We start from the raw sequence: 24,149 nt of genomic DNA, 5'->3' as shown, positions 1-24,149 counted from the left end.
CAGAAAGAAAGATCAAGACCATTGGCTTAACACTTCTTCCAGCCTAGAACCTCTCTCTCTGACACTACGATATAGTGTAAAGAGCACAGATTCCACTGGGGACTGAATTGTGTCCCCTCACCCCCCATATGTTGAAGCCCTACACCCACAATGTGACACTCTTTGGAGGTGGGGCCTTTGGGAAGTAATTAGGTTCTGATGAGGTCATGAAGGTTGGACCCTCAACACTCATGTTGGGATTAGCATCCTTATAAGAAGGGACACCAGAGAGCTTGCTCTCTCCCCATCGCGTACACAAAGAGGCCGTGCGAGGACACAGCAAGATGGCGGCCAGGAAGAGAGCTCTCACCAGGAACCCAATCTGCCAGCACCTCGACCTTGGACTTCCCAGTTTCCAGAACAGTGAGAAATAAGCATCTATCGTTTAAACCTCCCAGTCTATGGTTACAAAAACCATTCGGCAGCCTGAGCAAACTAACATAGGTGCCTACGTCAGACAGGGGTTCACATCCTGACTCTATCGTTCATAGCTGCGTGACCTTGGACGAGCTACTTTGTTTCTCTTGCCCATCATTTTGTGGATAAGCTATGCACTGAGAACAATGATTGTCTCTCAGGGCTGTGAGGAGGGCTGAATATGATGTATGTGAAAGGTGCCTGGCACTTTTCCTGGCACCTCCATCCACGTCAGTTCCCTTCTCCCCCACTTGGGTGTCCTTAGCGCTAGAATCTGGGACACGACACCCCATCAGCGATGCTGCCCCATGTATGCTATGGCCGATCTCATAAATGGGCAGCCCGTTGGTCAAATTCAGCCCACAGATGTGTTTTGTTTGGCCTGTACCAATGTTTGGGGACATTTGGATTACTTATCTACATTTAAAAGACAAAATTTCACATAAAAATCTCAATTTCTGGTTCTTCTTGAGAAATAAGATGGTATGTCACTGGACCTGCATTGTTCTGGGCAGGGGGGGGATCCCCTTAGACAGAGGGTGAGCTCTCACCTCCACTCTCCAGGCCGGCTTCACCCACTTAGACCTGCTGGGTACCTGCGGGCTTCTGAGTGAGCAGCCCGGGGTTAACAGGGCTGTTGAAATCTAGCGTGGCCCATATTTTTCCTAGCTGCCCACAAAGGTTTTAAGTACAATTTCAGGATCAGTCCCCTGATGTGAGGAACAATTAGCACGTTCCTGAGTCACCGTTTTATTTATTTATACATCTATTGTGAGCTAAGGAACGTTCACGGAAAAGACGGAGATCTTAGTTCTTGGAGTAAAATTCAGCTCTTGCAAGCTGAGGGGTTGGCCGACCCAACTTTGCCCTTGTCACTCAACATCTCAGGGCCTCAGTTTCCTTCTCTGTAAAAGGAGGGCTTGGGTGAGATGATCTCTATTGTCTCTTTCCATATTTGTGTAATTATTAGGCAAAATTCAAGTGCCTGGCTAGAAATTTAACACAACTCTGTTTGCTTCCAAGCTCTAAACGTTTTAATGAAAGCAGAGCTCTTAAAACACCTCACTGACCCTTAACACAGGTCTTAACTAAATGTAAACAAGACCTGAATAATGGCCTTTTTTAATGTTCTGCCCATTCCAGGGTTAGGTCTTCACCCTTGATGTTCTGCACTTAACACACCCAAGAGGAATGAACACCAGGGCATTAAAAGACCTGATGTTCAACCTCCTGTCCCAGGAGACCTCGGGGCTCTGGGCCCTGCTTGCCTCTCTGCCCGCATTTCACCAAAACACAAACCCAACCGCACCACCACCCAACCTCCAGTACTCTGCGCACGTGGGCCTTCTTTCAGTTCCTTGCTCGTTGCTACCACTGGACCTTTGCACGTGCAGTTGCCCCCACCTGGAGCCCTCTTCATCTAGTTAATTCCCACCGATCCTTCAGATGACAGCACAAGTATCACATCACCATTCCTGGCCTCCTTGGCAAGATCAAGTCCTACTAACGTACACTTTCATCACATCAGCTGTGTTGTAGTAGCCGTCACAGGTGCGTAATATTACATTTTACATGTGTGATCAATTGACTAAAGATTATCTCCTCAACTGAACATAAATTCCAGGAGAGCAGGGGCCACATGTGTCTTTGCTCATTGTTGTTTTTCCAGTGCCTGGCTAATAGGGAGGCACTCATATATTTGATGAATGAAAGAACAAGTAGTGGACACTACTGGGAAGATTCTCGAAGACATTAAACTCCTCAAGGACCATGTCTTATTGAGGGTTTCATCACCAAAACCTAACAGCAATGACAGTAACGATGATGATAAGAGCCCCAAGTACCAAATACTTGGTGTGTTCCAACCCTGTTCTTACAGACTATTTACGTAGTAACTCAATAACTCACAAGAATCTTGTGCATTGGAAGTAGGTGCATTTCCTATCTCTGTTTCACAGAAGAGGAAACCAAGGCACAAAGAAGTTGGCGAGCAACTTAGTAAAAGGAAGGAATAGTAATAAAATCCCAAGCCGTCTGCTACCAACTGCTAGGCCATCCTGGCCTAATATGGCACCTAATAATCAAGCAGGGCACAAGAAATGTTTACAGAATAAATGGCAGCTACCAGATGTCAACCCTCTACCCCCTGCACCCCAGTGACCCAAACATACATTATATACATGGACAAATGGACGAGCCCTCTCTGGAGCAGAAGTCTAGACAGATAAGGGCCTCAGAACTTAACAGTCACAAGAGTCTCATTAAATCCAACAGAAGCAGCAATAGGAACGAGGCAGAGAACAGAACTTAAGGTAAAGCTCCTGGGGGTGGGGTAGCTCCTTCCACCCCAGCTCAGGCCCACGGTGGGAGGGTCCCGGCCTGGCCAGCCACATACCTGATGTTTTCGTTCAGTGTGTAGAGCTCATTGCTTTGCAAGCCGCCCCCTTTAAAGACATTGATCACGGCAGTCTGGACGCTGCAGGGAAATAGAAACGACCCCTGGTGAGTGGATCTGTCTCCCTGGGGCCATTTCCTCAAGCAGCTCAGAGCTGAAGGTGAGTGGAAGGGCCGGGAAGCCTGTGGCACAAACACGGCCATGTTTTCTATCCCTGGAATCTGTCACTTCCATCTGAGGGTCCTTGGAGAGGAAGGGAGACTGAGGCCAGGAGGACCCAAAAGTAGGCCCTCTCCCCCCCCCCGCACTTTCTCGCAGGCTGGCAGCCCTGCTGGGGGGCGGCCTTAGTGAAGGGCAGGCAGTGGGATCTACTCTCAGGAAACTGCGTGGCCACCACCGCTGGGCCTGAAAGAATCCCCAGTGGCAGTAACTGCAAGCAGGAGACGACTCAGGTCTGGGGTTCTTTCACTCAGGAGACCTGTCTTCACAGGGCAGCCTGGAGACCCAGGGCCAATAGGAAAGGATAATTCCTTGCCTTTTTAAAATTTTTAATTAAAAAAAAATTTCAAATATGGATTTTAATTGTCCTTGCCTTTTACTAGTACCCTCTGGGAAGAACTCCAGAGGGGCTAGCCTCACTTCCCCTGCCACTCCCACTCCTGCCACTGTCTAGGCAGAAGGGTTAATCCATTGAGGGGCCCAGGTAAGTCTTGACTCCACGTTCTCTGGACCCCAGCCCAACATTTCAGCAAGGAGCTGATCACAAGCTTGTCTTTACCAAAGGCTCTAGGCCTTTTTAAATGAACAAGCCTCCACTTAACATCAAAACATTTCGGACACCTCCTCCCTCCCCATCATAAGGGTTGGGCATTCAAAGAAAAAATCCATAATAATCCAAATGACAAAGAATTCCATAATGCTTTAAAATAATGATGCATTGATTTATCCAAAAAGGAGCCACACAGATTTGAAAAACAGCTCAGAGAAGGGCGAGACATACAACGGATTCAGTCTCTACTCAGTGCTGGGTGCACAGCAGTTCAGCTGAACGCCTTACAAAGGCTAAGTGTCTCCTCTCCCAGCCACCTGTGGCTCCCAGGTATGGATCACCCCTGGTTTACGCTGCTTACTTAGCTTTTCACAGATACTGTCTTAGCTCTCCGAAGGGGTAACAGGTGACTTGAGGTTACTTATATGTTCCCACCCCCGGGTCCTCTTACAATTGGCGTGTGACTAATGGGCATGAACGGTAACTGTAAGTTCTGATCCAACTGTCCCGGGCTGGTTAACTGACTCTGAGAGCCCAGAGGCCCCCAGTGGTCCGCTTTCCCTCTACTAAAACAAGGAAAGCTGGGGAGAGGGAGGGGGAGAGGGACAAATTAGGAGTATGGGATTCACAAACTCCTATACCTAAAATAAATAAGCAACAAGGATTTACTGTATAGCACAGGGAACGATATTCAGTATCTTGGAATAACCTATAATGGAACACAATCAGAAAAAAAGAAAACTGAATCACTTTGCTGTGCACCTGAAACTAACACAACATTGTAAATCAACTAGACTTCAATAAAAAAAGAAAAAAATATTTTTTAATAAAGGAAAGCTAATGGATACAGTTGCCGTAGGGAAAGCACTCTCTTCATCAATCAACCCTATACTCACGACCTTCTGGAGCTGAGATATCAGGAGATGCTGAAGCTCAGCCAGCCCCTGGCCCTGCTCTGGTGCTGGCAGTGCCCCTCTGCCCGCCCGTGCCTCCTGTACCTGTTCCAGGCCGAGTTGGAGCTCAGCTGCAGAGCCTGGCGGGCTGCCTGGAAGCGGGGCAGGTCGCTGAGCGCCGGGGAGCTCATGAAGCGCGGTCTGGGCCTGCGGAAAGAGCCCATCTTGGGGAACTCGACAGGCAGGCTGGGGGCGAAGCTGCGGGTCATAAGTCCAGGTGAGGGGACGGCTTCTCCTCTGGACCTGAAGGTTCCGACTGCCCACCCAGAGGGCTTCTCCCAGGACCGCTTTCTGGCCCTCAGGCTTTCTCAAAACCACAACGTGAGCCAACACCTGAAAAGAGAGGGCAGCTTTTGTTGAAAACGCCTAGGCTGAGCAGACCCCAACTTGGAGGAAGTTGGCTGGGGCTTCCTGGCCAAACTATCCTAGAAACAACTGCAGGACCCCACAGCACCATCTATACCCTGCGGGGTCCCATTCACAAGTGTTTACAGACCTCTTGTTAGTTTTGGTCACTTCCCAAGATGGGAAGCCAGCGACAGTGGGTTGAGGCCAGTCCTACAGAAAAGTGATTTCTAAGCTGTACTTGACTTGGTTCCCATGCGCGCTCATCAGAGTTTGGGTGCTGGCTGGGTTTCTGTAGACCCCACGGTGCTGCGCGTTAAGGGATGGCTTTTTAAAGAACAGAGAACACAAGAGTTCCTTGTCCTGGCACTGAAGACCGTCCATGACATGCCCTGACCACGGCAGCCCATGTGTATTGCTCAGTATTTCCCAAAGTGTCAGTACCTCTTCACTCAGGCTCATCTCCTCACTCTCTCTTACCTGCTGTTCATTCATTCATTCCATCAGAACATATTTATTGGTTACTATTTATTAACCATGTGAGCTGTGGGGCATCCAAAGATTTCTAAGACCTAGTCCCTGCCTTCCAGAGGCTCGTGAGGAAGATGACTGGTCATGTATTTGTTCACACAATAAATATTTATTGAGCACCTACTATGCTCCAGGCACTCAGGTACTGGGGATACAATGGTGGCCCTGGAGAATATGGTCCCTGCCCCATGGAGCTCACAACTGGCAGGCAATGCTCCATGCCAGGCTGACTCCCTCCCAGGCTTTTGATTGTATCTACCGTTTCCCTTGCCCAGAACCCCCTCCCTCTTCCTCTCTGCTTGTCTAAATCTAACTTACCCTGAAGGGTTGGGTTCAAGGATACTGTCTCCTGGAAGCCTTTAAGGCTTCATGGTTAATGGCAGTGACTTTGAGTGAATCTGGCTTTGAGTCTTAACAAGGCCACTCCCAAGCTGTGTGACTTTGAGCTCATTAAGTCTGAGAGTCCACGCCTGTCAGCACTGCCAACTTCCCAGGACTGACGAGAGAGGAAATGAGATGGTGTGACATGCCCAGCAGAACAGCAGACCCAAGGCTCTCAAGCATCAGCTGTTTCTGTTCAGACTCATCTCCTTCTTTCCTCGGCACTTTTGAACCTGTCCTTTCAGTCTTTTCATCTTTAGTGAGCCTCAAGTCCAAACTGACAACTTAAAGTGAGTTTTGAACCTGGTAAGAGTGAAGGACAGAAGGAAACCACCAAGGTCATAGTTACTTTTTCCTTCCAAGGCTTTAAGGTTTAGCCCAGAAGTATTCTCACTGGCACCTCTCTCACCAGCTTACTCTGCTATGACCCCGAAAACAATGCTGAAAGAAAAAGACATTCCAGCCATAAATGCCAACTTTCAGGTTGGCAGGAGGGGTAGGTTCTGCAGGTCCAACTGCAGCGTCAGAAAAAGGAGGAACCAAGGTGCCTCCTTCTAATGAAACATGCTGCTCTGGTCAGAAGGGGAGTGAGGCTGCTAGATGGGCACGGAGGCCGTCCATCCAGAGGGTGTGGGCGGTACTAGCACTGTGGCACAGTGACAGTGAACTTGTAAAACCAAGAGCCAAAAAAGGAATGACTCCGCCCACCTCTTACAGTTTTTTAAAGGAAAGCAGACTTGTGTCCCATTTTCTTTTACAATCTCCTGCCCTTCGACCCATTCTCAGACTGAGCAAATAGTGACTAAACTTTACCAGTAAATGCTGGGGAAGTTGTAACAAGCCCGCTCAGTTTCAGAGGGTCTCATACTTCCCCAAGTGCCCCTGCAAGGTGGAAAGATCTGTGCAAATCAGTGAGTGAGGCAAAGAAGTAATACAACCACAGAAGCCCCTTCGGAAGCCTGAAACTAGCCGGCTTTGGGATTTGATTTGCCTGGTAAAGGTCACACTATTAAGAGAGGCTCTGTTTCACTGCCCTTCTTTAAATGGGCCTGTTAAGTGCAATTCATCTGTGTAATTACGGGCTATTAACTCCTTTTATGAGCATCCTAAACTCCAGGTGATGCAGTTGCCTCCCACTCAGGGGCACTTGTTCGGGGAAGTAGAAAGGTGAGCAGCACGGATCGATCAGGGGTTCAGCTTCTGGCTTCCTGTTGAAACACCACTTCTCCAGGAGGCTGGGCGACACTGAGGGTCCCAGGGTGGGCTCCCGTCCCCACCCTGGCCCCGCCCGACTTCTCAGTTCACGCCTCCCACCAGGCCGCCTGCTCCAAGCCATGTGTGCATCCAGCAAGACGCATGGGCAGACCCATGCACACACGTGACCTTTTTAACTAAGGGTAATTTTCAGCCAAAGGGATGATGACCACAGCCTCCTCGGCCTTGCATTAGCCCCACAGTAACACACAACAAGCAGCACCTCTGACTCATTCGTCGCCGGCAAAACCTGCCACCCTCAGATACAGACAATGCAAAGCTGTCTGGGTCTCAACAATTCTCACTTCTGGACGGAGCCAAGAGGACTCCCCAGAGCACGCAGAGGAAGCTGCTGGGCGTGCTGACAAGAGCAGTCTAAAGGGAAAAGCTGACACACCCTGCATCCACCTGCTACGGCGCTGGCTCCTCAGACATGGGTTTGTCCTGACCTAAATAGGACAAATCAGAAAGTGACAAGACGGATGGGGCTTTGGGGTGAAGCCAGTCCAGGCCCCCATTTACAAGTGACAAAAGTGAGGCCCAGGGCTTCCCTGGTGGCGCAGTGGTTGAGAGTCCGCCTGCCGATGCAGGGGACACGGGTTCGTGCCCCGGTCCGGGAAGATCCCACGTGCCGCGGAGCGGCTAGGCCTGTGAGCCATGGCCGCTGAGCCTGCGCGTCCGGAGCCTGTGCTCCGCAACGAGAGAGGCCACAATGGTGAGAGGACCCCGTACCGCAAAAAAAAAAAAAAAAAAAGCAAAAGTGAGGCCCAGAGGAGCAGGGAAACGTCCAATGTGTCTGAGGTAGGAGAGAGCCAGGACTGGCTAGAACTCAGGTTCCCTGATTCCTACCTAAGCCATTTGTAAACTCCTTGAAGATGGGCATCGGGACTTACTCATCTCTGTTACCTCAAGCCTAAGCGCAGTGCTCAAGATAAAAGTGAAGAAAAGGACAGCAGCTAATAAGGCACCACTGCCTGCCTGACATGATGACAAGCACTGTCACAGTAGGGAAACTTACTCAGTAGGGAAACCCTGGCATCAATGCTCATTCTGCCACTCACTGATTGTATGAGGCAGAAAAACTGGCCCCCAAAGATATAGTCACTTTTTAGTTCTTAGAACCTGTGAATATTACCTCGGGTGGCAAAAGATGTGATTAGGTCAAGGATCTTGAGAGAAGGAGCTTAGCCTGGATTATCCAGGTGGGCCCATAAATACAATGACATGTATCCTGATAAAAGGGATGCAGGAGATGGGAGACAGAAGAGGAGAAGGCACAGATACACACAGAGAAGGTATGAAGATGGAGTCAGAGACTAGAGAGATTCAGCCACAAGCCACCTGTGTGACCTTGGCAAGTTTCTTGACCTCTCTGAGGCTCCATTTCCCCCTGCAAGAGATGAGCTTGCTAGCATGACAACCTCAGGGTTGAAGGAGGATAAAGTGAGTACATATTTGTAAAGCACTTAGATAGAACAGCGCATAGCAAAGAGCAAATGCTTCATAAGTGCTTGTCAAATAAATAAAATAACTTGTTGTTATTTCTAAATCTCCAAGCAATGACAGCAGTAGACACAGAGCAACACTTCCTCTAGCTTATGGCGACCTCACAAACATCTGGAAAATACTCCACTTGGGAGCAGGCCAGGCCTCTGAGCTCCCATGGTGGTCACAGTGCATTAGGGTCTTTGGTAACTCACGATGTTATTTATTGAGGCTTGATGCCTCTCAACTCCTTTCCTGCAGCGTTCTTTCTGGGCTGCAGCGGGGGTGGGTGTTGGTCACAGAGTAGTGAAGCAAGCTAAGAATTACCAGCCCTTTGGCCCAGCAGTTCCACTTCTAAGAATGCACCCTACAGACATGGTCACATGTCCCCAAAGACTGGCAGACGTGCTCATTCTTTGCAGTAACGAAAAACTGGAAACTACCGAAATACCCACCCAAAGGGGAAAGGTTAAATCAAGTATGGTACCCCCAAATGGAAGAGTTAACATACCATTAAAATTAATGCGAATGCCTGTAGTTCTGAAGGAGCAGTGGTCACTAGAAGCTTTGGAATCAGACAAACCCTGGCGTCAATGCTCATTCTGCCACTCACTGACTGTATGAGGCAGAAAAACTGGCCCCCAAAGATATAGTCACATTTTAGTTCTTAGAACCTGTGACTATTACCTCAGGTGGCAAAAGATGTGATTAGGTCAAGGATCTTGAGAGAAGGAGCTTAGCCTGGATTATCCAGGTGGGCCCATAAATACAATGACATGTATCCTGATAAGAGGGATGCAGGAGATTGGAGACAGAAGAGGAGAAGACACGGATACACACAGAGAAGATATGAAGATGGAGTCAGAGACTGGAGAGATACGGCCACAAGCCAAGGAATGCTGGCAGCCACCAGAGGAAGCTGAGAGAGGAAAGAAATAGATTCTCCCAATGCAGCTAGAAGTTGGTATACTGTGAAAAAAAGAAAAAGAGATTCACCCCTAGAGCCTCTGGAAGGAGTGTGACCCGTGACACATTGATTCTGGACTTTTGACTCCAGAACTGTGAGAGAATACATTTCTGATGTTCTAAGCCACCAAGGTTGTGGGAATTTGTTACTGCAGCCACAGAAAGAGAACGTACTCACTGTGTCCCTGAACCGCTCTAAACTGCAGTCTCTACGTCTAAAACACGGGAACTTGGAGAGTTGTGGTGCCGATGAGAAAGATTATCTACGAGGCGCTTGGCATGGTTCCCGGAACTATGCAGGTGCTACCACAGGTGCAGTGGCGGTTCAGAGCAAAGGGGCCAGAGCCAGGCCCCATGTCACCACTTCCAGCCAAGGCAGGCGATTTCGGATTGGCGGGGGGCTGGATGAGATGATTCAAGTAAGGCTTAAAATAGTCTTGGTATGCGGCAAGTGCTTGATATGTGCTACCTATTGTTTATTTTTATTATTGCCACCATCACTGCTGTATTAGCCTGCTCAGTCTGCTATAACCAAATACCACAGATGGGATGGTTAAAGCAACAGAAATTTATTTTCTTGCAGTTCAGGAGATACAAGTTCAAGATCAAGGCGTCAGCAAGGTCGGTTTCTCCCGAGGCCTCTCTCCTTGGCTTGCAGATGGCCACCTTCTCCCTGTGTCCTCACGTGGCCTTTCCTCTGTGTATATGCATCCCCTGGTGTCTCTGTGTGTCCAAATCTTCTCTTCTTATGAGGACACCAGTCAGATTGGATTAGGGCCCACCCTAACAAGCTCATTTTAACTCAGTCACCTCTGTAAAGGCCCTATCTCCAAATACAGTCACATTCAAAAGTACTAGAGGCTAGGTCTCAACATATGAATTTGGGGGGGACACACTTCAGCTACAACCACCACCATCATCATTGTCACCGCCACAAAACCTTCTTTGCCTAAAGTCTCTGAGTTACAGAAGCCACAGTGTCTCAGTAGATATTCCCTTGTGAAGGACCGATGAGGTTACTAACATTTAGAAAAAATGTGCTTCTAAGATGGTTTAAGGGGTTAAGTTTTGGGTGCCGGAAAGCCGGGGTCCTGTGTCCATGAAGCGTGAGGCAGTTAGAGGGTTACTAGGTGCTGCCGCTGGCCTTGCTCTCCCAGGCTCACCGCACAGGGGTCTTTGGAAACCTCTGCACTCACGATCCAGAATGTGTTTCTTGGAGAAAAAGAATGTGGTTTCTTGCCTTCTCCTCCCAGCTTCCAGGGCCAGGGCACGGGGAGGGGTTGCAGCTTTCGGGCCGGGCCAGTAGGCAGAAGAAGGTGGTACACTCAGTGGAAAATGCAAATGAATTCTACTAAGGCTCCAACCCTCGACTCTGAAAAGGGAAGTAGGACCATGGCACAACTTAAAATAAAGAAGTGGGTGGCTTATAATGACTCTGAGGCTTCCAGGAAAAAGCCATTCTGAGTGTAAATAACAAAGAAGTCAAAGAAAACTGGGTACTCAGTCTGATGTGGCCACCCAGAAAATGGAAAACGAGGAGAAACCAGTTCCCAGGGAAACCAGACAGAAAGCCCATCTGACACGTCCCCCCACCCCCACCCCCAGGAGACCCCGCAGGCAGGAAGCCCAGTGTGGAGCTCCTTCCCTGGGACACAAACACAGAAATGAAGAGGCAACGTCCTTAAGCTGCGTCAGGATTTAGACACTGTCATTCAACTTCACCCATCCATTCTCTAACTGTGGCCAGAGAGATCTTTATAATGATGAGAGCGGAGAATGACAGCACGTTTGCTGAGGGCGAAGTAAGGTGCAGGCACTGGACATGTATTATCTCGGTGTTTCTAAAATAAATTTAGGGGATCTTGACCAAAAACCTTTAATGATATAGATTAGAACAGAAAATATCAGAGTGCACTGCATTTGGGAGAAACGTGTATATTACACGTGTATTCGTACTGAGTCTAAATGTACCAGTATTTCCTACTGTCTGTAACATTCAAAATGTTTGGAAAGCCCTGTGTGCCATCGCCATCCCCATCTTACAGAGAAGGAAATGGAGGTGCTGCTTAGGACAAGAACCCGACAGCCCAGTGCCTGTGATGCTTATGGCTGATGTTGCTTCAATGACATCAAAGGCTCCCCACAGGTCTTAGAATAAATCCCCAAACCCCAACCTCACACTTTCACCTCCCTTCACTCTGCATGCCAGCTCATTGACTTTCCTTCATTTCCCCTAATACCACCCACTCTTTCCTGCCCCAGGACCTTTGCACATGCTGTACCCTCTGTGTGAAATACTTCCCACTCACTTCTCCAGGCTCAAACCTATACACCCTTTATTGTCTAAACTTCCTTTGCTCAGAAAGGCCCTCCTCCCCCTCCCCCATGATCAGGTCACATCACCCCATAGAGCACCCTCCTCACCTCCTTTGTTGTCGTATCACAATCTACCTCAATAAATCACTACAGAATTGTTTCTTATTGTTTTTATGAGGTCCATAAGGTCAGGGACTATGTCTATCTTGTTCTCAAGTGCATCCCCAGAGCTTGGTATAGTGCAGGAATTCCACAGATATTTGATAAATGAGCAAATGAACCAGCCCCCTGAGAGGTACTATTGCTGGGAGACACAGAAACTATAAGCAAGTGTCAGCTGAGGGTACCGACACCTCAAATCACATACGGCTTTACTGTATGAAAACATCCTGGTATTGAAACCTGACAAACGCGGGTTCAAATCCAGCCTCTACAATTTATTAACTGGGTGACCTGGATAAATGGCTCAACCTCTCTGAATCTCAGTTTCCTCATCTGTCAAATGACTGTGATACTTACCTCGATGTTGTTAACATTAAATGAGACAGCCCAGACCATGGCCTGGCCCACAGTAGGGGTCCCCCAAATTGTAGCTAGTATTAAAATTTTTATAGAACACTGCTCTTCACGAAGCCCTCATAGGTCCCAAAAGGTGACACCCAGCCATGGTGTGGGGCAACAGGCACTCTCACGCCCTGCTGGAGGGACAGCAGTCTGGGGCAACTGCTATGGAGGGAAATTTGACAAGGTCTACCAAAATAACAACGGCTGTACCCTCAGACACAGCAAGTCTACTCCCAGTAATGTTATTCCAGGCATGTCAAGTGGCTTATGGAACCAGGGTTTTTACTACAGCCTTCTTCATAACAGCAATGGGTTGGGAAGACCCTAAATGCTCAGCAACAGAGGACTGACTATGTCAACTATGGTATCCCATACTCTGGAATCTAAGAAAGAAGGGGAGAGATGGGGATGCTCTCCAGGGGACACGCTGAGTGAAGCGTGTTGAAAAGCTAAACATAGAATAATTTGTATATTAGGCTCCCATCTACATAAAAAAGATGAAAAAGAGTATTTGCATATTTCATTGCATGAGCATAAAGTATCTCTGAAAGGACAAACCAGGAACTGGTAACACAGGTTTTCCCCAGGAAAGGAGCTGGGTGGTAGGGATACAGAGGGCAACACTTTTCTCTATAAACCCTTTTGTACCTTTTGAATTTTGAAACATGAAGATGCATTACTTATTCAAATAAATAAGTAAAAACAACAGTGACCACCTCCTACTTCCCTCCCTCCTCCAAAAGTAAAAATCAGTAGAACTTATGTGATTTGTTCAAAGTCACTCAGCTATCGGGGGGAGTCAGGATTCAAACCTGGCTCCTGTTCCCCAGTGCAGCCCTCTATCCATAACTATCCATTCACTCATTCTTTCAACGCAAATTTATTTATTCAGCACACTTACGCTATAAAAGGAGCTGCCTTGTTAGGAATACGTGGGCCAGAAAATAAACCCTGGTAAGAAAAGAAGATGAAAGGAAGAACCAATTTCTTTCCGTCTTTGCATCATGCATCACAAACAAGCCCAAAGGGCTGAGCCTGGCACATCCCAGAGAGTGGGCAGGACCAACCCAGGCTAAAGGAGCCAGCCATTGCTCAATCCAATCTGGTTTTTGCCATCTCAGTATAAAAGCCCAGCAGTCCCAGATCTGAATTTTCGAAGAGAAGCCCCAAATCCAGACTTTTTAAAATGTTGAAATCACTTGATATGAAAGTATTGGCAACTAATTCACCAGGCCGACTAACACTTTGGGGGCCTCACATATAGGTTGGTGACCTTTATTTTATCCCATCGTAGCTATGACCACCAAACCTTCTCACACCTTTTACCCAGAGCCTAACGGGGGTGTAACGTAAGCCAGCACTTACCCAGCCACTGTGGCCTTGGGTAAGTCACTTCCCTTCCCTATATCTATTGACTTCTCAGCTAGTTAAGAGTTTGGCTTTGCTGATGGCCATGATAACCTCTCAGCATCACCAGCCATGCATTCAGTCCCTACCCTGTAAGCCACACAAAAACTGGGTGCCTCTGACAGACTTGGAGGGGGATCAGACCCTGACACAGTGCATACACAGAACCAGCCCTCAACCAATGCATCAGCTCCTACCTGCCACATCATCTAGTTGACCAGCCTCTTTAACCAACCAGTTCTCTCTCTTATCTCACTCTTACCCCATCATCAATTCCTCGGTAGAGCCACAAGCAACCCCCCACCCCCATATCACATACACACCAAGGTATACTCTTCACCAAGGAGAGCCAGCAGCACCTGGGATTTCACTAAAAGAAACACACACCAAACAGAACCCTCTAAGCCAACCTAGAAAACCAGATTTGAACTACCCAGCCTCCGCCCATGGGATGGAAACCAAGTCAGAAGTAGGTTTTTAAGAGCAGTGGGACCATTTTGCAAATCAATTGCCTACCGTGCCGATTTTACTATTGGTGTTGCTCCTAAGAATATACTAACCATCATCAGAGGCTGGTCATGACGGTGGCATGGTGCCGAGCCTCTACGGGCATCTATCACCTTAGTTCATTTCCACCCTAAACCAACCTACAGGAAGTAGGTTTTGCTATTCCCATTTTGCAGAGGAAGAAACTGAAGCCTGGAAATTAACTTGCCCAAGGTCAGAAGACTACTAAGTGGGACCAAAAGTCAAATCCTACCTGATTCCAGGGCCTGAACTCCCAACCCTCTGTTTTAACAACATTTCTGTCGGCCACACAGTCACCACCCATGCCTTCCCTTCTCAACCATCACCCACAGCTTCTTACCAGGTTCAGGCAGCCTGTATGCTCTGTCCCTTACAGGAAGGAAGCTTCGTTTCTTCATGGTACCTTCAAGCGAGCTGAAGTCATTGTGTTTACTTGTTCACTGTCTGACTGGCCCTGAGAGCACGTAAGTTCCTTAAAGACCTGTAAGACCTTGCTTGTCTCGTTCACTGCTGTATCCCGCTATGAGCACAGTGCTGGGCACATAAAAGGTGCCCAGTAAATAATTTTGAATGATGGGATGAAATGTGGACTTCCAAGCCAGCAGAAAGAGCAGCCCTCCCATTTCTGGGGGACCAGAAAAATGCCCTTCCTTCTGCCTGAACTGGGGTCCGCCTTAGCATTATTGGACCTGGGTCACACGGGCACGGAGTCCTGGGTCTGCACGCTGGTCAGTGGATCCTACAAACACAGCACACTCGTTGGGATTAAGGACAAAACTTCGCAACTTTGAGGAGACAAAAGACAGCCGAGAGACAGACACTCCCACAAACAAGAAAATGTTAAGGGTCAAGTCTGGACTATGGAAAAGGCTCAACAGGAAGAATGAGGCAACTTTGTCAGCGCTCCACTGGAAACCGAGCGCAGACAGAAGAGTCTGGGAGCCTGAATTTGTGCAAGAGTAAATAGCGGCATCAACAGGATGCAGGCGCATGTTTCTCTGTTTCAAAGTGTTGCCTAAATGTCCACAGGACTCAGAGCACTGATAATTCAGATCCATCTAGAAGTGATTATTTCATCCCATCATCATCACCCAGGCCTCAAGCCACAGTATAATCACCAGAAAAATCCCCTCCTGTGATACAAGTCAAGCAAAACTGTGGGGAATAACCACACATCTTATCTACTCCTCTATAAGCCTCACTTTGAAGAGGGAGGTTCTTGGAGTGCAAATTGTTTGGGTGTGGCCTATAAACACCATCCAGAGCAATTCTGCAGTGCCTCCCAGATGATAAACCAAAAGGCTAGACACCAGCAGTAGCCGAGACCGACCGTGATGTCTGCAATTACATCGCTGACATGGAACATACATAAATCCCTGGGGGGTGACAGAGCGGTCAAAAGCTACTGTCTGGCAGCCAACAAGAGTTTTCAGTGTGGGGAAATGTGCTCTAGATTAACATGTGCGATTTATTAAAAATTAGCTTCACTCTCCCGTTGCAGAAACAGGATGGAGTGCTTTTTCGTAAGAAAAGGAGATGAAGGGAAAGGGCACTTCTTCCTATGTCATGGGGCCAAGTGTAAACAGCACTGGATAGAGAGTCAGAAGCCTGAAGGGGCTCTTGGGATATGATCATTTCAGGGAGGTCATGAGTTCGATTCAAGTTCATGCAACCACCACATGTTAGAAGGTCCGCTGTGTGCCAGGATCTAAGTAGAGGAAGCCATATGGGGCAAAGAAGAATAAAGTATCTGCCCCCAAGGGGCTCAGGGGCTCGCAGGAAATACTCAGAAGTAATGTTATAAATGCAAGTCGACACTGAGGGCTGTAACTGAAGATGGACAGTTGAGACAAGATTGACGCACAAAGGTTAAATCACCTTCTCCAGTTACAAAGTAAAGTTAATGAAAGGTCAACCGAAAATACATGCTCTCCATTTTCTTGTGTTTCTCTAAAGAATATGGGCGCTGGACACTGGAAAGGAAATTTGGGGAAGGAAAAGCAAGCTTTCATAGGTAAAGCTCAATGAGTATCCTTTTTTTTTTCATCTGTGACAGAAAAGGATGGGACAAAATATCGCATTTTAATAAATAGCTAGTGAGCATCCACTACCCAGGATGCAAAGATGAGCCAGATGTTGTCCTACCAGTGATAAAGAAAAGAGAAAAAAGGAATAGTAATTTGGTCACGATGAAAGAAAAACACAGGAAGGCCTAAAGCTGAGATGGCAAACTCAGTGCCTACAGGGGCCAAGGCAGAAAACACAACCACGCTTAGAAGACCAGGTGGGGACCATACCAAACTAAAGAGAACATTCAGTCTTCTTTTTGTATTTTTAAAGAAAAACTGGAAACCTGTGTTTATATGTCAAATCGCCCAATTTTTAAATACTGGAAAAAATAATCTTTTTTTTTTTTTTTCAAAACACGACTCAAACCAAACAAGACGTTTCTGATGCCAAAGTTTGGCTCCCGGGCTGCCAGTTTTTGACTGCAGAAAAACACGCACAGCTCCTAACTACCAGCGCTGGAGGAATAACGAGGGAAAAGTGTGGAGGTCACTTAGGCAGACCTGTGGGAAGATGAATCCAGTCCCGGGAAAAATAAATAAAGTAATTGAACAAATAAAATAAAACTCCAGGGGCCTGTGGTATAACACTCACCACTGACATCTGCACAGCACTTTATACAGTCAGCCTTACATATCTGCGGGTTCTGAACCCTCGGGTACAGAGGGCCGAATGTAAAGAACTTGAGCATCCTTGGATTTCGGTATAGGGAAGCGGGGAGAGGTCCTGGAACCAGTGCCCTGCAGATACCGAGGGATGACTGTAGTTTCTAAAGCTCATTTTCATGTCACCTCAGTTGACCTTCCCAACAACCCTCGGAAGTAGGCATCATTATGACCTCTATCTTAGAAGTGAAGAGTTTCTGGTTGGGAGGCCAGAGGAACAACTGGTCCCACAGCTATGGAAGGATAATAGCACCACGACTCAAGTCTGGGACTAGTACTTTTCCAGAATTTCAGAGAAGAACTCCAGACTATTGTATTTTCTAGACATCTTCCAGGGGATTCTGAGGTACAGCCAGGATTGATAACACTGTTCTAGGGAGGACCAATGTTCTCAACCAGGGGTGATTTTGCCCTCCTCTCCTCCTGCAGGAGACATTCAGCAACGTCTGGAGGTATTTTTTGGCTGCCATACTGGGGAGGTGTGAAGGGTACTACAGGCATCTAGCAGGTAGAGGTCGGGGATGCTGTTAAACTTCCTACAATGCACAGGACAGCTTCCCACAACAAAGAATTGTCCAGCCCCAAGTGTCAATAGGGCCAAGGTTGAGAGACCCGGGTCCAGACTCTAGTGCCTGGCTACATAACCAGCAACCTGAGAATCAGCGGAGTCAGCATCACCTGGGAGCTTGTTAGTCATTCAGGCCCCAACCCAGACCCACTGAATCAGGTTCTGTGGCTTAACAAGATCCCCGGCCGGGTATGCACTTGGAGAAGCACTGCTCTAAACCACACTTCCTTGGCCATCACAGAATTTTAGAATAGGAAGGAACCTTCGCGGGAGACCAATCTCCTTATTTTGTAGAGAGGAACACTGAGCAACTGGCCCAGGGTCAGACAGCTTGCCCACAGCAGAGTCGGGATCAGATTCCAGATCTCAAATGCCCGACCTGTGTTGTCTCCAAGATGCCAGTTAGGACCAATGTGTGCCCTCTCTGAACAACTGTCCCCTCTGCAAAGTTGATTCCAACCTTTGGGGGTGTCTTGGGGGCTTTTCTGAAGCCTGAAAGGAATCGATTATCCTGTTGGTCAAGTTTTTTTTTTTTTTTAATTATCTCAGAACACTGCCAAGGATTACCATGTTCACCCACTACTTTTGCATCCAGATATTTTACAATGAAAGTGGCCATACAGCTGCACAGTGGTGGACTCCAGTGGCCAGCAAGCTGTAGTGGAGTTCTCCAAAATGACAGTAGCAGCTGACGTGCTCTCCCCCAAAGACATCTGGGGAATGATGCTGAACCCGTTCCAGAGGAGTATTTAGAGTTCAACAGCAAGCGTAAAAGGGTTTACATGGAGGATTTACGCAGCTGAGGTCACGAGCAGGTTGTAACAGGGTTTGAGGCAGCTTAGTTCAGAATAATACAGACACACATCAGAGGCCTTGCTGGATTTTTGCCCCCAGTCCTTGGGAAGAAGAGGAAAACAAATTCCTTCACGTATTCTCCCAGGCTCAGCTTAAATGGACATATACTCTAGTTTCTGAATGGCCAAGGGAGCCCCTAAGTGTCCCCTTAATCCTAGTATTTGCTAGAAACCTAACTGCTGTCACAGATGCCTTCAGCAAAACACAGAACTTGGCCTGTGTCCAAAAGAACCAGCAAAGTTGAAGGAAGTTCTGTAAGAAACGAGAGAAGCAAGAAACTGGAGGTGTTGCTGGTGTTTGGTGATCAGCTAAAGTGAAACCAGAACACTGATGAGTGCCTGAGAGAAATCTCACATTTACACCCTAAAATTGAGGTGAGGGAAAGAGAATGAAAGCTTAGAGGTAAATACACGCTTTTTGTAACATATGATTATATGCAAAATAAATTGTACAAATAATTATGAGAGGCTGTTTGGGCAGTGGCAGGGGTAGATGTCGACCTGGATTTTCCATAGGCCATGGTCAAGAGGGAGAGAGATCTCTCCAGAACCCTTCTGGGCACAGTTCACCATAAGCACAGCAGGGCTGGGAAGAGGGAGAGGCGAGTGAGGCATCTCTCTCAGGGCCAAGCTCTTGATGTCTCACTTGCCTCAGCTTAGTCCCAGCCCCAAAGCACACACACCACCCACTTTGATAAAGAACACTCATATTTTTGACTCAAAGCTTCCACACAGAGTAAAGGTGACTGATTTTCATTCTAAGCCTAACTTTTTACTACAGAGAAAAATACGCGAGCCATACTCCACTCTGAAAGCCTAACATAGGTGTCTCTACATTTCTGACAAAGAACTCGGTTAACTGACTCGCTCTCCAGCCAGCCAGGGCCGGCTGAACCTGGCTATGAGCTTCTGCTTTTTAACCAAGCCACTATATAATAATATCATTTATTATCCTGTTACAGAAATGTAATATTTTTTAAAGGGAGGAGGCAGAGAATGTCCTCCACACATTTGAAGAATACATAAAAAGCCCCCAAACTTCCAGAATATGTTAAGGCTGCAACTATCAGAAGGGCCAAAAAGAAAAGAGAAAGAAAGAAAAAAAGTCAGCTTAAATTTAATAGACCGTTTAAATTCCTAGTTGATGGTAATTAGAGAGCAAGCAGTATTTCTTTAAACGGCTGCTAGACAGAGCTTAATCCAATTTAGATAATCACTAACCTTCGCTCTTTTATTTTTCTTCCTCTTTCTCTTTCTCGCCTCTAAATGAAATCCAAGGATTGATCTACAAAGGCCATAAACTGGCAAAACGTAAGAAAAGAATAAAGAGAGAGATTGGGCGACTGTTACCTCAAAGAGCCGAGTCCAATTAAAATGGAAACAGGTCTCACGGACTCCCTAATTTATATCGACTATAACCTGGGGTTTCTAACAAGGCCTCTTCACAACAGAAGCCATGTCAAGGGAGGTGGCAGTACTTCCTCCCCCATTTTCCCCTCTCAGCACCTTGTCGGGCAGGCTAATCACCAGGTCTTGCCGAGCAATGTGACAGCCATCCCCAGCCAGACCAATGCCAGTAATTCTTAAATTCACAATACCTTATGGGCCTCTCTTCTTCTTCCATGGGATAACTACTGTCAGAATTATCCAGACTGTCCCTTTAGTTCCTCCATTGTTCACCCAACTCCTGTGCCCTCATTTTAGTGCTACCACACTGCTCTGATCCAGAAACTTCCATGTGAACAAGTAGGACCTTCTTGAGTACTTGGGACCCTGGGTTCTTCATGGAAGGCCTTCAAGGGTAGATGTCAAAATGAACTAGAAAGAACAAGGGGCTTTAGTTAATAGCTGTGTGACATCAGGAAAGTAATTAACCTCTCTGAGCCTTCATTTTCACATCTTAAAATAGAGAAAAGAATAGCTACCTGCACAGTTGTTGGGAGGTTCAAATAACATTACCATGGCTGGACCTGGCTCACAGTTATTGCCCAGTAAATAAGTTGGCTCGTTTAACTGTACAAGTTTCAAGGTAAACCTTGCCTTCGATCTTCAGCCCCTGACAAAAGCGTAAATAACTCAAGTTCACCTCTGATGCCCCATTATTGCTTTGTATCATCTATGCTCCCAACCTCCTTCTTAGCTCCAAAGGGGAATCTTCCCTTGTAAAACAGTACCTTCTGCTTAACAGGGTACCACTGTCTCTGTTGCAAAATTACTAACCTCATACCCCACACAAAGCCCACAAAATACTTTATTCCCAGCTTTCAGCAACTGAAATATTAATTCCCACTGACTTGTTCACAAATGATACTTTCTATAAGCATTGCTTTTAGCAAGCATTTACATTTTGCACGTACAGAGGCAACTCTAGGGAATAAACTTTCAATGATGAACGCTAAACACAGTAGGGATCTTTCATAGGACCTCACACTCTATTTCTCAAATCAATTCTCTATCGGTCTAGCTCTGCAAAAAAAGATGAACATGAAAAAGGCTACAATTCAAGAAAGATTTCAGTATATTTTACCTTGTACAAGGGCAATACAAAAGGAATGACCACAGCGGATTATACACATGCACACCTACAAATTCCCTAAGATAGAGAAATCATTAAGAAATCCACAAAGCCCTTACTGATTTCAATTTTCTGCACATGAATGGTCTAAATGTTGCACATACATTGTCGATGAACGAATTGAAGATTATGACATTAGCTCTGGATTTCCAGCATGAAATTTTCAGATAGCAGAGTGATAGTTTTCTAAAGACAAGACTGGGATTATTTTTTTCAGTTATTGAGCCACTCTGTGATATTATGTGACATTTAAAGAAAAAAGTCACCAAGTTAATCAACTATAAGATGATTTAATTAACAACTGAGGCCCTGAAAGGAAAGACATCTCCAGAACAGGCTGGCACTACAAGGCTGCAGTAACAGATCTGGAACCCATTCTCAGCTCCACCCCTGTGTGTGTTGCTTTGGACAAATTACTTAAGTTCTCTAAGCCTCAGTGGGCTTATCTATGTAATGCGGATATGATAGTACCTATTTCATCATTGTTTTGGTGCAGATTATATAATATTATCAGAGTCTGTTAGTGCAAAGTTTAAGACATATTAAGGCCACAATAGGCGCTTGCCCCCCTTTTTAAAATAAAGGGAGCATTTTTGTAATGTTCAAACACAGACCATCACTGAAATTTCACCCATTGAAATAAATACACAGCCATGACCCTCTGGATCTGAAAGAAACGAGGTCTCCTTGAGAAATAATTTTGTCTATAAACTAAGCCCTTGAGAAAGAACCCAGTCAAACAAGCCTATTTCTAACGCCTTTCTTTTTTACACTACTAATGGTTCTGGCTGTCAGAAGCTTCAGTAAAACACTGAAAGGACAATGGTTGGAGCTGAAAAAAACAAAGACAACTTTGTGGACTGACCAAGCATTGTTTCCCTTATCTGCTACATTCTACAAAAACACTCTGAACAGCACCCTTGGTCAGATTCTTGGGCTGAATGCAACCAGAGAAGACGGGCCAGCCAGGTTCCACAGAGAGGAGGGCTGCACTTTCCTCAGTCTACTAGGAACCTCATCAGGGGCTAAATTTAAAATGTGGCTAAATTAGTTTCTGCAAGTTCCACCTCTCTTCCTGACCCGCTTGCTGCTTCACGTTGTCAGTAACAGTGCCTTCCAGCCAGAGAGCAATTTACCAGGGCGCAGCACCGTGAAATATTGCACCCTGTAGGCCAGTGAAATGTCATGACTGCACCCACGATGGTCACTAAAGGGCAGTCTCTGAGGCTTGATCAGCGAGCACCCTTTGATGGGGGAGGGGCAGGGGATGGAGACAATCTGGAGTTGGCGTCCTTGACTGCTTTGGTCCTTTGCAATGGGTCATTTGGATTTGCACGTATCGTCTGGGCAACAGGTCCAGAACTCTGCCCCAGCAAGGATGCCAGCAGACTCCGGCCCAGAACTATTTCCAAGCGAGTCTCCGGAGCAGACCTGCCCCTGAGCCGCCTCGCGTAAGCCTTCCGTCCTGTGGGGCGCATCGCAGTAATTGAAACCTTGCACTCCGCAGACTGTAGTGCGTCTATAAATACTCACCGCCTTACTGCTGACAAACAAAACGCGGGCTCCCGGCACCGCGGGGGAAGAGGCGGTGGCATGTGACCAAAGGCAGGTGGGTAGAACAAGGGGAAAACCCTGTTGCCAACCACAGAGGCACCCCACAGCCGATTCCTGAAGCACGGTTTGCAAGTAACACAACCTGGTCTGCCCTCGGACGGCCGCCCCTCAGAAAAGGGGCGGAAGGCTGGGGACAAGAGGGTGCGGGCTTCAGGGGCGGAGGCTCCAGGGCGCCCCCTGTGCGCGCAAGGAGCTCTGCGCGCGCGCACAGTAGGCGCACAGGGGAAAGCCTCTCCAAAGGGAGGTCTGGCGGGAAAGGTGAAGCAGAAAGGGAATGCCGCCGGCGAGGAGAGCCGCCCGCCCCGCCGGGTCTCCGCAAGCTGCGCCCGGGCCCGCCCCAGTCGGCAGAAAGCGCACGTCCAGCGGCGCTCGGGACAAAGTGGCTCACTTCTCTGGCCTCCCCTCCCACGCCTCTCTCCGGAAAAGGGGGAAATGGCAGGAAAAGATGGGGTGTTTCGGGGCGCTGAATCGCCCGCGCCCGAGTAGGGGCAGCTCTTTAGATCTGCCCCTCAGGCCAAAGAGGAGAACGAGAAAGACCGACAAGCAAACTTTCTTTTTCGATCTCCTGGCACAGCCTGGGTCCCAGGATCGGCGGCGTCCCGCGTTCCACCCCACAGCCATCCCTCGCCCACCCTAAGGTGCGGACGCTGGGCGCATTTCCCGCCCCCCCACGGTGGTCGCGAGCCCCTTCCTCTGTACACGCCTGCAGCGTCCAATCGGAGGATCCTTAACCACGCGGGGGCCCCCACCCGGTTCCCCTCAAATGTAACGCTTTCCCCAAGGCCCCTCCCCGTGCCCCGCCGGATTGTGCCCGGTGTGCCCGGCGATTTTGTTCTCGATCCCGTGCCACTGCTGAGCCTGACTCCAGCCCCTCCCGAGTCACCTCGAGTCACGCATACCCTCAGCTCGCCTCCGCCCCAGACTCCGCGCGCCCAGGGAAAAGTTTCCGGTCTTCCCGAGAAAGTTTTCTCACCCGAGAGCAGTGAGCGACCTGGATGGCTCTCGCCGCCGCGCTCTGCTCAGCCTCCTTCTCTCCCTCCTCTCCCGGCTCTGCCCTCCGCGGGGTCCGGTCCAGACTCAAGTCCTCTCCCGCGCGAGTCCACAAACGCGGCGGCAGCGGAGCTCCCGGAGCCGAGCTGGTGACACGTTTCCCTCCTCTCTCATCTTACGACCTCCTCCTCCCCCCTCCTTCCTCCTCCTCCCACTTTTCCTGTCCCGTGCTCATCGCTTCAGTTTCTCTCCAACAGCCCCCATCCCAGCCCCACCTCACCCCCTCTCACTTCTCCTCCCCAGCAGCAACCCTCACCTTGCTAGGGAGGGGGGCAGGGGAAAGGGGGCGCCTGCGCTTAGATCCAGTTCAACAATTTCAGGAAATCCAGCGCTTTAACTTGAAAAGCTGGGGAGGATGCAACAGGTCATGGGAGCTTGGCTCTGCGTTCCCCTCGCACAAGATGAG

At 48.0% G+C, this 24,149-nt stretch overlaps 1 protein-coding gene across 3 annotated transcripts in view; it reads right to left on the bottom strand.

Moving 5' to 3' along the window:
* Nucleotides 1–23,840, bottom strand: part of PRR5L (proline rich 5 like) — a 72,543-nt gene extending 48,703 nt beyond the window's left edge. For 2 of the 3 annotated variants that reach the window (XM_029208912.1, XM_029208910.1), the window contains exons 1-3: nucleotides 23,667–23,840; nucleotides 4,619–4,906; nucleotides 2,852–2,932 (exon numbers count right to left, since the gene is read on the bottom strand). In XM_029208912.1, coding sequence (XP_029064745.1) covers nucleotides 2,852–2,932; nucleotides 4,619–4,782 — 245 coding nt within the window. In that variant the 5' untranslated portion in view covers nucleotides 4,783–4,906; nucleotides 23,667–23,840. The remainder of the gene's footprint in view (nucleotides 1–2,851; nucleotides 2,933–4,618; nucleotides 4,907–23,666) is intronic. The other variant, XM_029208911.1, reaches the window with a different exon arrangement.
* Between the last annotated feature and the right edge of the window lie 309 nt (nucleotides 23,841–24,149).

The sequence above is a fragment of the Monodon monoceros genome, unplaced genomic scaffold, assembly GCF_005190385.1.
Source record: "Monodon monoceros isolate NGI ecotype Baffin Bay Population unplaced genomic scaffold, NGI_Narwhal_1 Super_Scaffold_7, whole genome shotgun sequence".
Lineage (NCBI taxonomy): Eukaryota > Metazoa > Chordata > Mammalia > Artiodactyla > Monodontidae > Monodon > Monodon monoceros.
Note: the sequence above shows the minus strand (reverse complement) of the source record. Positions and strands in the feature narration are given on the sequence as shown.